General features: G+C 39.9%; 1 protein-coding gene across 3 annotated transcripts; it reads left to right on the top strand.

The window, feature by feature from the left end:
- The first annotated feature begins 1,586 nt into the window (after window positions 1-1,586).
- On the top strand, window positions 1,587-14,597 carry MFSD4B (major facilitator superfamily domain containing 4B). Of its 3 annotated transcripts, none has more exons than XM_058173888.1 (4): window positions 1,587-1,886; window positions 8,594-8,762; window positions 11,285-11,401; window positions 13,349-14,597. In XM_058173888.1, the coding sequence occupies exons 1-4, from the start codon at window positions 1,884-1,886 to the stop codon at window positions 14,569-14,571; spliced, it is 1,512 nt and encodes a 503-aa protein (XP_058029871.1). In that variant the 5' UTR covers window positions 1,587-1,883; the 3' UTR covers window positions 14,572-14,597. The 3 variants fall into 3 exon arrangements, with proteins under 3 accessions (XP_058029871.1, XP_058029861.1, XP_058029880.1); XM_058173878.1 differs by lacking the exon at window positions 1,587-1,886 and adding an exon at window positions 5,171-5,661; XM_058173897.1 differs by lacking the exon at window positions 1,587-1,886 and adding an exon at window positions 5,517-5,785.
- The last annotated feature ends 2,609 nt before the right edge of the window (window positions 14,598-17,206 follow it).

Genomic DNA, 17,206 nt, shown 5'->3' with positions numbered 1-17,206 from the left:
TTCCATTTGTTTGTTTTCTGACAATCTTTGGTATTCTTGGGAATTTTCAAAGTATCAATATTCTTTTTATCCAGTTTCTTGAAATTTCCTGCATGATTCTGTGATCTTCGTGATCAGGTATAAACCAGGGGTGAAATCCAGCAGGTTCTGACAGGTTCTGGAGAACTGGTAGCAGAAATTTTGAGCAATTCAGAGAACCGGTAGCAGAAATTTTGAGTAGTTGGGAGAACCAGCAAATACTACCTCTGGCTGGTCCCAGAGTGGGGCAGGAATGGAGATTTTGCAATATCCTACCTCCAGGAGGATTTTGCAGTATCCTTCCCCTGCCACGCCCACAGAACCGGTAGTAAAAAAATTTGGATTTCACCACTGGTATAAACACATCAGGGCATCTGAATATATTTTCCAGGGCCTTCATTGCCGTGCATTGTAGTGCTAGTTTACAGCTCATTTGATTGTTAATTCTTTGTTGGTAGTTCATTCTAAAAGGCAAAAGCTATTGTTACTTTATTGCCAGTTCTAAGGATGATTGCTAACATGTTGTAGCCAGTTGGAAAACATTCCTTTTTGTGTGCGTGTGTGCCTTTTTTAAATTTTTGATGTCCTTAAAGATTTTGTAATAACCTCTTTTTTGTCAACAGCTTTCAGAAATTCTTTGCTAAGTTTCTTTCCAAGAGCTTTATTTTTCTTGACTTTTGCTTCTCTTCTTGGCAATTTCCGCCATTTGTTCTAACATGTAATTTGATTTCTTTTATTCCTTGGCAGGAATATTTATTCTTTGGCAGTTTCTTTAATCCTTGCCAACTTCCTTGATTTTGTTTCATAGTTTCTCTAGTTCCCTAACAAAGTGATTCCTGATCTTCTCCTTGAAAATGATGAGTATATATAAGTCTCATTCGTCATCTTCAGGCTTCAGCTTCATGCTTCTGGGAGCAATGTGGGATTGCAGCTGTTTCTTCCTTTTTAACTGCTAGTGGGGGTTTGAACCGATTGGGTGCGAGCTTGGCTGTGCTCTGATTGGATGGGGTTTTTTTGTGCTCTGATTGGCTGGGGGTGTGTCCTGTTTGGGTGGGGGCTTGGTTGTGCTCAGATTAGTCTGAGTTGCAGGGGGATTTGAGCTGGTGAGCTGCATTGCTGTTGTTTGGCTTCGTGTTTGTGGTCGTGCTACATCTTCATAGTGGGTGTCTGTCTGCTGTATGTATGGATTAGAGGGGTTTGAAATGGCTAATGTTGCAGCTGCGGTCTGGCTTCTGGTCCTTGGTCGTGCTTCATGATCAGTGTGGGTTTGGGTCTGCTTTCTGGGTGGATGCATACATACATACATACATACATACATATACATATACATATATACACACACACACATATACTCAGTCATTATATCGTAGGGACTGGATGGCTTTATTCTTCCATTTAACTTAAGTTGGAACATGCATATTAGCTGTTTGTGATCTGCTGTAGTTAGCCCCTAGCCATACTTTTCCTATTACAATATGACTGAGTTCTTCCATCATTTTGTACCAATTAAGTTTGATTTGTGTGAACTCCATCTGGATATGCTCATGTATGTTGCCATCATTTTGTTTGTCCTAAGATTACAATGAAGAAATAATTGGACTGAATAGCTTATTATTCTAAGCTGCTTGCCTGCTTTATTTCAGCTTATAGGCCACATATCCAATTATCTTTTTAATGTTTCCAACTTGGAAGCAGCCCATGTTGCTTGGGTATTTTTATTTGAATCCCATCTTTATTACTTTTACAAATAACTCAAGGCAGTGAACATATGCAACACATCTTCCTTCTATTTTCTCCACAACAACCCTGTGAAGTGACTTTGGCTGAGACAGAGTGACTGGCCTATAGTCACCCAGCTAGCTTTCATGGTGAGTTGAACTCATGGTCTTTCTAATCTGGTGCCTTAACCACCCAACCAAACTGGCTTTAATGTTTTGTCAATTTTAGATTAAAAATTACCATAAAACCCATCAGCTTCTTCTGCACTGATAGTTGGAGAGTAAAATTGGATAACTTGTTATTGAGAGGGTATCTTCACAATTCCATTGTGATTTACTATTGCCTTTTCCCATGCAGTATGAAATTCCATTTTTACTGTTGTCACTAAAGTGATAATTCTCCTCCAGCATATTCTTAAATAGTTGCTGCCAAATATATTATCTGCTTGCTTTAGCTGAGCAGTTGGGATGATCTTCATACCTCTGTGACATTGCTGAGGATATATATTTTAGTGTATACTCCCAGAATACTTGTTCCTGATAGAAAACTCTCCCTGCCACGATGAGGCAGGAAAGCAGGGCAGGAAAATGGAATTATTAGTTAGGATTATTAAATTTAGTTTAGTTAGGATTATTAAATTGAATGCAGTATAAGCTTGGTTTGGGAGCGTTGCCTTATTTTAAAGAGACTGATCTAGATGGTTGTGTCTGTTGTGTGTGCATTTTGTGGGAGACCCTAGATTGATGGAGTAACTGTCCAGAATCACAATTACATTTTTCACCTGCTTTTTTGGTTTTTTTTTTCTTGTTTTTCTGATTTGCTGCGTATAATAAAAACTGATTCTTACTGAATCTGTGATGTTCATTCTGGAAAAAGAGACCAACTTTCAGTAAAGGAATGGAATAGTTTAGTCTGAGCACAGCTTCTTTTCACTCTCTGTTCCAAGGGCAGCTACAATTGATTGCACTAGAAAATAAAAAGATATGAGATGAGCTAGCTAGCCAACAGACAGAATGGTCAAAGGATTTCCCTCAGCCCCCATAGACCACTCTGCTTTTGAAAAATATTCATTTGTTATAATTTAGAACTTACTAACTGCAACTTTCATTTCTTCATTTCATGAAAGCTTCATTTCCCACAGGTGGGTAAAATTGGAAAGTTATGTGTCCACTCTGTTAATCATAAGGTTAATCACACTCATCAATTACCAATGTCCCAGGAAGGTAAATCCTTTTTTGGATATGAGATTTTAATTCAAGGCAAGAAAGCAATTCTATTTCGCTTTCAAATAACTCTATTTTTCTGTGTGGTGGCCAGTTCGAAGAAAATTCTCAAATTATGGATCAGAAACTGCGATAGATACACCTCTGCTTGCCTCGGCCACTTAGAAGAATGAAGGGAACGAAGTTTGTTAGAGGTGCCCAAGGCAAGGTAGATAATGCCCACAATACAGCTGCATCTGCCAGGAGTAAAATCAACTTTGTTTCCGGAGCATTTCTTTACTTGTTAAGCCACGGCTGTATTGCTTGCGCTCTTTACTAGCAGGAGGCGATTAGCCTCCATTCTCCTGGGCTCCAAAGTCTGGCTGACCTTCGTCCCACGGACCGCTCTGGATATCAGCGGCTGCAGGATCCGATTCCCGTTTCTGACGTTCCTCTTCCTGTCTCGTACACGTGGCAGACCTCGACTCGCGCCGTAACATATTTTCCCTTTTGTTTTCAGCCTTTTCCTTCTTCTTTTTTTAATCCCGTACTCCGGGAAATGAGAGTTGTTTGCAACGGCGACTCTTGACAATCTTAAAATGCGTGTCGTCAATTATTCAATCAACCAAAAGTACTTTTAACCGGCCGTCAGCAGCAGCGGGCTTTCCTGCAAAACAACTCATCCCACGACTCCCTCGCGTCCAGTTGGGGTTTGCTTTTTTCCCTTTCAAGTAAGACCCGAGTCTTACACAGAATGGTAGAGTTGGAAGGGACCTTTGGAGGTCATCTAGTCCATTCACTACTCATTTACTTGTCCTTTCGTTTGCGATTAATTTCTGAACGGGCGTCGGCTTTTATAGGCAATTCACCCTACCCTTATGTTTTATACTTTTCTTGTGTCGTTTCGTAATGAAACGCAGGGACAATAGCAGCTCCACTACGGTGTAGAAAAGAAAAAGAGACCACCAAGAGATTAATCTCCTTTGCTGTGTAAAGAAAAAGAGACCACCAAGAGATTAATCTCCTTTGCTGTGTAACCATATTACTTCCTCGGTGCTCTAGTAGCCTCTCTTTCCCAGATGATTTGGCAAATGTCACTTTCAACCCAGCAAGAGGGCGGGTGGAACTACGTCAGGGCACGCTCCCTTCGCGTCAGTGGGCGTCGGTCACGTCAATAACCGGAGAGGCGAATTAATTCGCCTGAAGGTAGCCAATGGGAGATTGGCCAACCACGGCGTGGAAGGGAGGCGTTTTGCAGCGATGGAGCATCCGCACCGTAAACAGCTGGTTTCCGGTGCTTTCTGGGAATTGTGGTCCTAAGGTGAAGGCGCCGCTTTCGCCTGCCGAGATGCTGCCGGCTCCGGGATTAGTCGGTCACGTGTCGCTTGGCCGGCTCGGCAGCGGCGGCGGCCTTCGCGTGTAGCCATATGGCCGGGGGTGCGAAGAAGCAGGTCCGCTTTGCCCGGCTGGAAGAAGAGGGAGCGCCAGAAGAAGCGGGAGCCCTCGGGGACGCCGCTGGGGAAGATGCGGCCGCCGGAGAGTCGGCGCCGCTGGCCCTGCAGCCGGTCGTAAAGGTGGCCGATGGCAGCGGGCGAAGAAGCCGGGCAGGTGGTGGCCATGGCGCGGGAAAGCAGGCGGCGGCGGCAGCAGCAGCGGGCTTTCCTGCAAAACAACTCATCCCACGACTCCCTCGCGTCCAGTTGGGGTTTGCTTTTTTCCCTTTCAAGTAAGACCCGAGTCTTACACAGAATGGTAGAGTTGGAAGGGACCTTTGGAGGTCATCTAGTCCATTCACTACTCATTTACTTGTCCTTTCGTTTGCGATTAATTTCTGAACGGGCGTCGGCTTTTATAGGCAATTCACCCTACCCTTATGTTTTATACTTTTCTTGTGTCGTTTCGTAATGAAACGCAGGGACAATAGCAGCTCCACTACGGTGTAGAAAAGAAAAAGAGACCACCAAGAGATTAATCTCCTTTGCTGTGTAAAGAAAAAGAGACCACCAAGAGATTAATCTCCTTTGCTGTGTAACCATATTACTTCCTCGGTGCTCTAGTAGCCTCTCTTTCCCAGATGATTTGGCAAATGTCACTTTCAACCCAGCAAGAGGGCGGGTGGAACTACGTCAGGGCACGCTCCCTTCGCGTCAGTGGGCGTCGGTCACGTCAATAACCGGAGAGGCGAATTAATTCGCCTGAAGGTAGCCAATGGGAGATTGGCCAACCACGGCGTGGAAGGGAGGCGTTTTGCAGCGATGGAGCATCCGCACCGTAAACAGCTGGTTTCCGGTGCTTTCTGGGAATTGTGGTCCTAAGGTGAAGGCGCCGCTTTCGCCTGCCGAGATGCTGCCGGCTCCGGGATTAGTCGGTCACGTGTCGCTTGGCCGGCTCGGCAGCGGCGGCGGCCTTCGCGTGTAGCCATATGGCCGGGGGTGCGAAGAAGCAGGTCCGCTTTGCCCGGCTGGAAGAAGAGGGAGCGCCAGAAGAAGCGGGAGCCCTCGGGGACGCCGCTGGGGAAGATGCGGCCGCCGGAGAGTCGGCGCCGCTGGCCCTGCAGCCGGTCGTAAAGGTGGCCGATGGCAGCGGGCGAAGAAGCCGGGCAGGTGGTGGCCATGGCGCGGGAAAGCAGGCGGCGGCGGCGGCAGCAGCGGCGGTGGCGGCTTCCCGGCGGGCACTGAAGTGGTGCATTTCGGCTGCTCTTTGCGCCGCTTTCCTGGGCCTGGTAAGGAGGCGAGAAAGCCAGGCCGCAGCTTCCTGGGAGCAGCGAAAGAAGTCCGGGGTTGGGCGCTGCCCTCTGGCGCCCTTGAAAGAGCGGCAGTCGGCAGACCGATTGAGCTGCCCCGCAGGTGAGAGATCCGACGGGGATCTTTCTGCCTTTCCTAAGGAGAAAACCTTGTCCTGCTGGAATAGGGAACAAATGGAGACCCTTCGCCTTTTGGGCTGCTTTTGTTCCAGCTTAACATACAGGTAGTCCTCGATTTACCATCCCACACTTGAGCCCAAAATTTATGTTGCTAAGTGAGACGTTCGTCGTGGGTTTTGCCCCGTTTTTACCATTTTTCTTGCCACGTTTGTCAAGTGAATCGATCCAAGTTGTTAAGTTGGTAACACTGTTGTTAAGTGAATCAGGCTTTCCTATTGTCTTTGCTTGTCAGAATGTCCCAAAAGGTGGATCCCATGACCCATCCCCGGGGCACTGTAACTGTCCTAAATGTATGCTAGTTGCCAAACATCCGAATGGAAATCATGGGACCACGGGGATGCTGCCACAGTCATAAGTGTGAAAAATGGTCATGAGTCACTGTTTTCGGCGATGTGACTTCGAACGGGCAATAAACGAATTGTTGTAAGTCAAGGACTACCTGTACAACACTCTCAGTGTAATATACTGAGTGTTATGTATTATGTAATACATAATAATGTCATAATAATGATAATAATGTCAACCATTACCTCTACATGACATTGAATGTTTACATTCTGCTCCTGCTCTGGAAATTTAAAGTAGGGTGACTGGTAGGTCTTCTAGTTTCATTTTTGCAACAATGATCTAGGTTGGGATGAGAGACCGTATTTGGCTCAAAAGCACTTTGTGAACGCTGTGGTCATGTTGAAATTGGGTAGCCTTGACTTCAAACCAGCCTCCTAGGTTCCATGCTAAAGAATAAATAAAATACTTCCTTTTGCTAATGAGTAGGTCATGTTCTTCATACCACTAGATGAGCTTAACAAAAAGGCTTGGACTCAGATGCTGTAGATAGAGGAACGATGTTTGGCTCCTTTTTTTAAATTAGTGAGACATGAAAATTCTAACAAACATGAATTTGAATTTAATAAAAGACAAAATAAAAGTCTGACTAAAATAAAATAAAGTAAAAAAATGAAACTTAGCTTAGATGAAGGTCCTGATAGCAGAACTTTTTGGAGTGCGGTACTGGTAAATGACCATAATAAAGTTTGATTAGAATAGAATAGAATAGAATAGAATTTTTTTTTTATTGGCCAAGTGTGATTGGACACACAAGGAATTTGTCTTGGTGCATATATAAATCATAAGGATTACCAGCAACAAAGTTACAGTCATACAGTCATAAGTGGAAAGAGATTGGTGATGGGAACGATGAGAAGATTAATAGTAGTGCAGATTTAGTAAATAGTTTGACAGTGTTAAGGGAATTATTTGTTTAGCAGAGTGATGGCCTTCGGGAAAAAACTGTTCTTGTGTCTAGTTGTTCTGGTGTGCAGTGCTCTATAGCGTTGTTTTGATGGTAGTGATGGTAAATTGATTTTGGATAGGATTGCATTGCCCTTGAATGATACAGGAATAATTCCTTATGGAGGTCTTGATCCATATAGACAACTGGAACCAGTCCTGGGTATTTGACACTTTGCCTATTTTCATACTGACATACCTGTTTTCAAAATAATAATAATAATAATAATAATAATAATAATAATAATAATAATAATAATAATAATAATAATAATAATATTTTAATTTGTATACCGCCCTTCTCCCGAAGGACTCAGGGCGGTGAACAGGCAGATAAAATATAAATACACACAATAATTAAAAACATCCCTTAAAAAACTAATTTAAATGCCCAAAATGTTAAAAAACGTACTCCCCCGTAAAATCACAAAATTTTAAAAAACCATCCAATAAAAATAAAAATCAGGCTAGTCCAGCCATATGAAAAGACATCCCTATTGTGTGAGTCTCCTACTGGATACAATTTGATAGATGATGATCTGAGAAATCTCTTAGAGGATGCCTTAAGAATTTCTGAGAAAGAAATTTCTCTCACCAATGAAGGCAAATATACGTGTCCAGGATCCTGCAGAAATTTCTCTATTCTGGGAAATCTTCATGGATATTTCAACTGGTGTGCAGAATTTGAGTGTATGAACAAACTGATGCATGTACACACGAAGTCCACTTCAAAACAACTATTCTTATAAGTGTAGATGCTTTTAATAATATGTCAGCAGTTGAAACTTTGGCTTTATCCATGTGGTTTGTGTTAGGAATTCTTTCAACTTTTTTGTGATACCTAAATAGGCTTCTTATGGTCCCTAGTCATCATAGTCATGTGATACTCTAAAAGAACAGTGGGACCACCAGTTTGGTGTGGTTTAGTGATTAAGGCATCAGGCTAGAAACTGGGTGACTGAATTCTAGTCCCGTTTGAGGCATAAAATCGGTTGAGTGATCTTGGGAAAGACCTCTCAGCCTTAGGAGGGAAACAATGGCAAACAGTGGCAAACCACTTCTGAAAAACCTTGCTAAGGAAATTGCAGAGACTTGTTTAGGAAGTTGCCAGGAATCAAGGTTGACTTAAAAGACAAAGAAACCTTAAGCAATATAAGTTGCAAGGAGCTACAAATGGAACTACTTCAGTTGCCAGGCCTTGTTTATAGGCTTCATAAAAATACCTTGTTGGTAACCGTGGAGAAAGGATGTTATTCTCTGGTGTACTGCACAGAACAGTGAGGGTAGATGTAGTCCATTAACTTCAATCAGCCTTATTTACAAATAAGTATGCTTAGGATTCTAAAGGTTGTAAGTTAACTGTTGAATTATTTGAACAATTTTGCAAAGCTTTATTAAGAACAGCTATTTTTTATTTCCTACTGATTTTATTTATTTCTAGGGGATGGCTATTGCTATTCTCGGACCAACATTTCAAGACTTGGCTGCAAATGTAAATAAAAATGTCAGTCAAATTTCATATATCTTCGTGGGCCGTTCACTGGGATACTTTGGTGGTTCTCTAATTGGTGGAATACTTTTTGACTGCATGAACTCCAAGTTACTTTTGGGTAAGTGGACAAAAATGAATATAAATAATATAGATTGTTGACCTTGTAGTAGAAGAGGTGTTGCATATCTATCCCTAAGCGAGTAATAATTGTATATTTTATATACTGTATTACACTATAGCAATAGCAATAGCACTTAGACTTACCAGTATATACCACTTCACAGTACTTTACAGCCTTCTCTAAGTGGTTTATCAGAAAGTCAGCATATTGCCCCCAACAATCTGGGTCCTCATTTTACCCACCTCGGAAGGATGGAAGGCTGAGTCAACCTTGAGCCTGGTGAGATGCAATCTGCCAAAGTGCTGGTAGTCTGCAGTACTGCACTCTAACCACTGCACCACCACAGCTCTTATAATGAGAATTAGACACAGGCAATATACAACGTTGAAAATCCTTCTACTTAGGTGATCAGAAATGGGATAGTAATTGTATCAGTTCTTTCCTTCTAATCTTTTCCTGAAGTTATTTTAACTTTGTCCATTACCGGGATGAACAAAAGTATTGGAGGGGACCTTGGAATCATGTAGTTCAGCTCTCTGCAGAAGCCTTCAGAAGAGTAGATTCTATCAACTCATAAATTGCCCTTGGTTTTCTTGGTTTTTGTCTTCTACATGTGCCCTAATTGGTGCTTATCCTAAAATGTAATGCTCAGAATTTAATATTATGACTGCTGTCTACCAACCAATAAATCAGGCTATTTTTTGCTCTGGGCTTTAGCTGCATCCTGTTTTTTGCAGTGGATAGTCTCAACAAAACAGAATGCTTGGATCACTTGTAATATGCTGTATTCTTTGGAAAATTATCAGGACCGAATTCTTATAGTCTTAGGCCAGTGACTTTAGACTGTGATTCAAAAGCAATTTATGTCAAAATGAGAAGTGAAATATTTTGATACTTCCTGTTCAGCAGTCCCGTCTACTAGAAAAATCATTCCCTTTTTAACATGGTCAAGGAAGTGATTTTTTATTGATAGCTTCCTTATTTTCATTAGTTATTTAGAACATTATTTCAGGCTCTTTTTAATCTCACTTACCAAAGTGTTCTCAATCCTTTTGCCTTGGTTTCATAATCACAATTCTTTAGTAACAAATGGGTTTTAAGACTTTTAAATCCATTGCATATAAAGATATATCACACTAAACTGTCATGTAAGTTTAGTTGCATTTCTATATGAGACTACCTTCCTAATCTATGGAAGACTTCCTTTTGCAGTCTAGAGGCTTTCAGTTGTATTTGGAACTAGCGTTTCCAGAGCTCCATTTTGCGCACCATTCATGAAACAGGAAGCCTTGCTTACCTCCTATTTCAATTGCTGTAGCAGACTGTACATGGGACTGCCTTTGAAAGGCATTTGGATGTGACAACTAGTCTAAAACATGGCAGGCTGGTCAAGGGATGAGTATTTTTCATTATACTTGGGTGATCCCACTGCTTTGAGGGTTTCATTGGTTGCCAGATGACTTCAGGATGGAGTTGAAGATGCTTCTTCTCAACTTTAAAGTCTCATGGCTTCAGACTCAGTTATTTGAGAGACCATCTTCTCCATGTTCATCTGCCCATCCAGTCAGATAAAATAAAATAATTTCTGGCCTGTTCTCATCTGGTTCAAGAATGCCATCTGAAGTTGCCTAGGAAACAGGCATTTGCAATTGCTGCTCTTATGCCTTGGATCTGGTCAGTCTTTTCTCTCCTGGGTTTTGGAGAGCAGATAAAATCCAGCTTTTCCAGGTAACTCCAGAGGAAAGCATGTTATGAATTTGCAAGTAGTAGTGTCATATGACTTCATATGCTTTGCCTCATCTCTTATGATGGATTTTTAAATTCATTTGGGGTGGAAATTACACATTAATTGGTGTAGTCGTTGGAGGGATTATTTTATGAAGTTTGTGGTTGTTAGCCACTTAACGCAGGGGTGAAATGCTACCGGTTCAGCCGAACAGGTAGCGGCAGTGGCGGGTGGTTCGGAGAACTGATAGCAGTGGTAGCGTGAGGGTCTGCCCAGCCGCCTGGACATTGTTACTTCCTGGGCATGTGCAAAGGGTCCAAAATCGCCTGGACTGGTAGGGAAGGTAAACAGATTTCACCCTTGACTTAACGCCTTTAGGAATGGACAGCATATTAATAAACAAACTCTTCAAAATTCTAAAGAAGTTAAAGTTTGGGAAAGGATGATAAGCAATTTTAAATTGTGAAGGAAATTGTTTTCTATGCTGCAGTATTTCTAAACTATTGAAGCAATGCTTTCTAACCATTGATCAACCTTCTGGAAACTAATAAGGCAATCCAAAATATACTATTCAGAAGGAAGCCCCATAGAGATTGGTAGCATTATTCCAAATTATAAATGCTTATGACACATTTGATACAAGCCTGCTATATTAAATAAGATACCTTTCTTCATGATATAGTAATAATTCTAAATACAAATAAAATTTTTACTGGCTTTGAATTTAAAATGAAATATGAGGAATTTCAATTCTTAAAATGTTCTATTTGATAATTTTAAATTATATTTATAGGCTTATCTATGCTGGGTACAACAGTAGGTCTATATGCTATTCCATGGTGTAAGAAAGCCATCTTGTTAACAACCGTGATGTCCATCATTGGTTTTGCAATGGGAATTCTGGATACAGGTAAAAAAAACTTACTACACATAATCTATTTTTTCCCTTCCATCATGTTGCGATTATTCAGTGGGACTGTGTTGCCTTCCTTTATAATAAATTATGTATTCCTAATACATTGCTAAGTGTGTATCATGTGCAGAAAACAGCACAGAACCTGCAAATTTCCTTACTTGACCAAAGGTCAAACTAAATTTCACCATTTGGTTATATTTGCCTTTTCCTGTTTGCATGCTCTTCTGGGGGTAGGGTGGGGGTAAACACTCAGAGATTGAGAATTGTATGTACTTTAGTCTTAAGATAGTTAATTTGTATGTCAAAAGTTTTCTTCACATATGTGCACATGTAGATGGGATGCTTTCATTGAAAAGAACGTGATGTGTAAAATTTTGTCTATATGGATGTTGTCAATCCCAGTTGATGTGGTACAGTTGTTTTAGGATATTCTGTAGACTGAAAATACAGTTCAACTATCTGATAAATTCAACTTTCCATTATTGGAGCTTTAAATACTTCAGTAATGTTCTGGCTAATGGTTACAGGCGATCGTTGTTTTTGCTGAGGGAAAAAGAAGAGAAATGCTATAGTTCCATGGTAGAGACATGGAAAGGTGATTCAGACCAGGACTGAGTGAGAGAGCAAGAAAGAAAGCCAAAAGATTGTTTAAAAGAGTAAGACTAATGGACACATTCATGCAGTTTTCTTAACAGCATGGAATTGGCTTGCCAAATAACATATAGTCTTATCGTTCTCTGGTTGTCTAAGTATTAACTTGATCTGATCCTGCTAAACCTGTAAGTGGATATTAAATGAACAGAAGTATAGCTTAAAAATCATAGAAAGTAATAGTTCCATTTTAATCTGTATTCATACAACCTTTAGTTTGTGTATTGTGTCCAGTTCTGAACACCATATTTAAGGTTTTAGAGAAACAAATATATTTAGGGATAGTTTCATTTGGAAGACTGAGAGAGGATATGATAATACTTTTCAAAAACCAAAAGAATAGAGTAATTGGCAGATCAAGGCCTGTTTTTTAGTATTCCAGAGTTCAGGACACAGAATCTTATGTTGAAGTTACAACAAGGAAAATTCCAATTGAAAGTTCGAAATAACTTCTTGAGCTGTAAGAGCAGTTAGTAGCATAGTAGAATCAATTGTCCAGAAAAGTGGTGGGCTTCTGTTCATTGGGTATATTTACATGGACATGATGCTTTAATTTGGATTCTGGCACTTAGCAGTGAGTTGGAATTAAATGGCCATTTTCTAAGTTGGGCTTCATTGAAATATAATATATAGGAAAGTGTAGCAGTAGCCATAAGAAAAAGTAATTTAAAGAAATCAAAAGATGAAAAAAGCGTATAGAAGCGATAGCCCTTTTGAAAGAATATCAGATGAACGGCAGTGTTCTTGGAACTTATTTTATTACTTTTGGTTAGATTTATATTCTGTTTTTCTTAGAGCAGCTTCAGCTTTTCTCCACAGCAGTCCTGGAAACTAGGTTGGACTATGAAAGAATAACTAGTCCCAATTTATCCACTGAACTTCCAGGGCTGAAGATGAAGATGAGTTTGAATCTCCTTAGTCCTGGTTCATTATAATAATAGACAGCTTTGGCTTTTAGAGATTCCAGTTCATTTTTTTCCTGTCCACATTAATTTGGACTGTTGGAATTGGAGACCAGCAATATCTGGAGGATCCCATGACTCCCTCTCCTCTGTTGAGTTTGTGGTCATTTCTCAAAGTTGAAAACAGGAATGACCTGTAATGATAAAGAAACAAGACAGCGAGGGAGAAGATTGCTTTCCTGATGACAAAATTGCAAAAGTGTAGTACCTACCTTGAAGAGAGGAAAGTTGGAATACGAAGGGAATGGCATACGTTAGGTAAAGATGTCATTTAAGTTCTATGAAACTTTTTAATGTGAAAATTTGACCCTGAATCTTTATCTTTCAGGTGGGAATGTTCTGGCTTTGGACACATGGCAAGCAGAAGCTGGTCCTCACATACAGGCCTTGCATTTCAGTTTTGCCCTTGGAGCTTTTGTAGCTCCCATCCTGGCGAAGATGGTACTGGGTGGTTCTGCCCTTGAATTGCAGATACATCTGGGTAGCAATATTAATAACGAGTCAGCTATGAATTCTCCTCCTGGTGCTACGTTGTTGCCGAAGCTTCATTTAAACTGGAATTTTGTGTGGTCTTATGCTGTGATTGGCACTTACCTCTTACTCGTCGCATTGTTTTTCTTCACTTTATATTTGAGGAGCATTCCTGTTCGAGGTAGAACAAAACTTTCCATGCAGAAATACCAAATCGCGAAATATCACCATGCTCTCATAGTACTTCTTTCTGTGTTTTTTTTTTGGTACGTTGGAGCAGAGGTAACCTATGGCTCCTACATTTTTACTTATGCAAAAACCTATGCTTTTATGAAAGAAACGGAAGCAGCAGGATTGAACTCTGTCTTCTGGGGAACCTTTGCAGCTTGCAGAGGATTGGCAATCTGTTTTGCGACCTGCTCTTATCCTGGTTCTATGATCCTGATAAGTATCGTAGGCTCTACTGTGTCATCACTCTTTCTGGTCCTCTTCAATGTACACACGGTTGCTCTGTGGGTCGGTTCTGCAGTGTATGGTGCCTCAATGGCTACTATCTTTCCCAGTGGCATATCTTGGATAGAGCAGTACACCACTATTCAAGGGAAATCTGCAGCAATGTTTGTCATGGGTGCAGCTCTAGGAGAAATGTGTATTCCTGCGGCAGTTGGCTTCCTTCAAGGATATTTTCCCACACTCCCAGTGCTCATGTATACTGCATTGGGAGCAGCTGTCATGACAGCAGTACTGTTCCCTGTGATGTGTAAATTAGCGGCATCAACTAATGATGCTAAATTGAAGGATGCGGGAGACGGGGAAGTTCAAGAAGCGTTATTGTCCAGCACTTATCCCGAAGACGATGAGGAGGATAATGAAATCAGAGAATGGAATGAAGTAGACTTTGAAATAATTGAGATGAATGACAGACTCCAGAACTCTGTCATAGAGACCTCTAAGGAGTTCCAAGGAGAATTTACTACCACCGTCTCCAGCCAGCCTCCTTCAGAGAATTTGTCATTTAATTCTTCTCCTGTACTTGCTGTCAGATCCCCAAAACGGAAACGTTCAAATAAGAATGATTAAATTGTCTTATTGTAGTGTAAAAAAAATATATCAAGAGATCAGAATTTCAACTTTAAGATCATATATTATTTCAATATTGGTGGGAAGTTTGCTGAATTCTAAGTAAGGCCTTTTATTTTAAAGTCTGAGGGAATCGGTAACTTCTGAAAAGAGTGGAACCCCTTTTTTTAACCATGAGAATGACTGAAAGACAAAGTAGAATGTTTCTTAAATTTCTTCCTTTAATATTTTTTACAGTGTGAAAACTAATTAGAATGAATAAACAGAACTTGTTTTCTACTCCAGTGGTCCCCAACCTTTACGGATCAGCAGATCTGAGGGGACGGCAGGTGGAGAGGGGATGGTTTCATGTATGTGCCACTTCCACCAATTGTGCATGCACACGCTTGGCCACTGCTTGTGCAGCCCGGTTACCAATGGGCCACAGTCTGGCTCCGGGTCGTGAACTGGCGGTTGGGGACTTTTGTTATACTCATTGTTGGCTTATAAAATGAGGTTTATAATTTGTGTGCTGTCCTACAAGAAGCTGAAGAATAAGAATCTTCAATTCATTGAGGTCATCTCTGGAAACAAGATAAATCTGGAAAATTTTGTTTATTTATTTAATTGGATTTTTATACCGCCCTTCTCCCGAAGGACTCAAAATCAATCCTTGAAGACCTCTGCATTTCTAATTCAACAATTTCATGTGTTTAGATTGAATCCTAAATATATTCTATCCTATTTAACAAAAAGAATTATTTTTTAAAAAATAAGTACACAACCAGAGTTATGGTTAAATTAGCAAATACGTATTTTAAAATTTGGCTCAGAAGCACTTTGTATAATGGAAGTAATTGCTGAAAAGGATTTGAGTTTATCCTGATACAATAGTTACAGTGACTCTGTGAACTGAGTAAACTGGAGTTAAAATTGCTCATCAAATTTAGCAACAATGCAGTATAATCTCAGGTCATGTTTGCAAAGCAGAGGGAAGGTCACCTGCAATACCAAGAGGAATCCCATGGCTGCTTTGGGATTTCTGAAATAAATGTTGTAGTCCATGGCAAACTTTAACGGGTAAGGAAGGTGAATTTGTGTCTCAGAAATTTGATCATTTCAAAAGGTAAACTGGATTGTTTTTCTCTACCCGCATTTTCAAGTATGGAATTATAATTTAAAATAAAATTGTGTGTTTGTTGTCATCCCAGCCGCACTATTAAGTGACCTTATATTTAAATAGCATGATATTGTGGTACTTGATATATTCATGTAACTTCTTGGATAATTCAGTTTTAAAATTAAAAACTAAGAAACTTCCCCTGAGAGATGTTCTATTATAAAGTAAAAATCAGTAAAAATCTGATGGTATCTTTCAAAAACCAACTTTCAGCAAATTGTTAAGATATAGTGGACATAGCTATAATTGAAAATTCTAAATCTATCAAGAGTTGGTGATATGCACTGAAGCCATCTTTTCCAATTTGTGCCTTCTAGATATGTTTGACTGCAGCATTCATAATTCCTAATCAGCAGGATCTTTGTGTTGGGTAAAGATTAAAGGAATTTAGAATCATAATATTTAGACGTAATCACGCTGGGGAGGCTAATTGAAAAAGTGACTTTCTTAAAAATTAAATATTGTCATTGTGAAAAGAAAAATCAGTGCTAATTATCTCTACAGTACCAGTAGCCTTATTGTGGCTAGAGTTTGGAGAAATAATGTTGAAATTTTGATCATTTTAAAAAAATTCTTGATCAAAATATATTCACTGATATTTTTACTGCCAGAATCAGATGCTTGCAAGTGTAAAATGAACACCAGATGATGTGTTTAAAATGCAACATTAGTGTTTCTGTACCACTGTAAATGATGATTGAGTTGTGATGACGATCATTTTAATGATACTTATTCTTACTAAATAATTAAATACTGCTGCAGCTTTTGTAGTAGGCTACCTGAAGTATTCAGTAACTATTCAAATATTCAGTAATATACATGTGGAATAAACACTTTGAGAGTTTGGAATCTGTCTTCTCTCTGTACACCAATAAACACAACTGAAGTTATTCTGAGGACACTTTGAGTGCAGATCAAATTGTGGGGAAAGTAGACCAAGGGAACCTGATGGCTATGAGTGGCTGTTGTCTTACCTATTGTTGAATGTAACCCCTAATATCACTGGGGGAGATCATGTCTCCCAACAGTGTATGTATATTACATCTTTTTGGATGTGTGCATGTTGAAGTTAATAGTACAAAAAACTATGAATCACTTTGACTTATACTGTACCTTTTGATACTTCGTTCTATTCTACAGTATGTTATTTGCCCTAAGTATTGCAATTATTGCTTGGATATGATTTTTTTCCTTGTGTGTTCCCAGTGTTACAATAATTTTGTAATAAAAATGAAATAGTGTACTTACTGGGGAATTGGAAAATGTTATTTTTCTTGAATAATAATAATAGACCTGTTTATTAGGGAATCAATTACAAATATGCTGTATTAGATTTTTCATTAGAAGGTGAAAAAGGATTCAGTTGTGTTTCAAAATAAGCTTATCATACCAGGAAAAACAAGATGATGAAAGCCTTGGGCAACAACAAAGATGTAATGTAGACTTTATTATGAAGTCAATGTAGACTTTATTATG

This window comes from Ahaetulla prasina, chromosome 1 (genome assembly GCF_028640845.1).
Source record: "Ahaetulla prasina isolate Xishuangbanna chromosome 1, ASM2864084v1, whole genome shotgun sequence".
Classification (NCBI taxonomy): Eukaryota; Metazoa; Chordata; class Lepidosauria; order Squamata; family Colubridae; genus Ahaetulla; species Ahaetulla prasina.
Note: the sequence above shows the minus strand (reverse complement) of the source record. Positions and strands in the feature narration are given on the sequence as shown.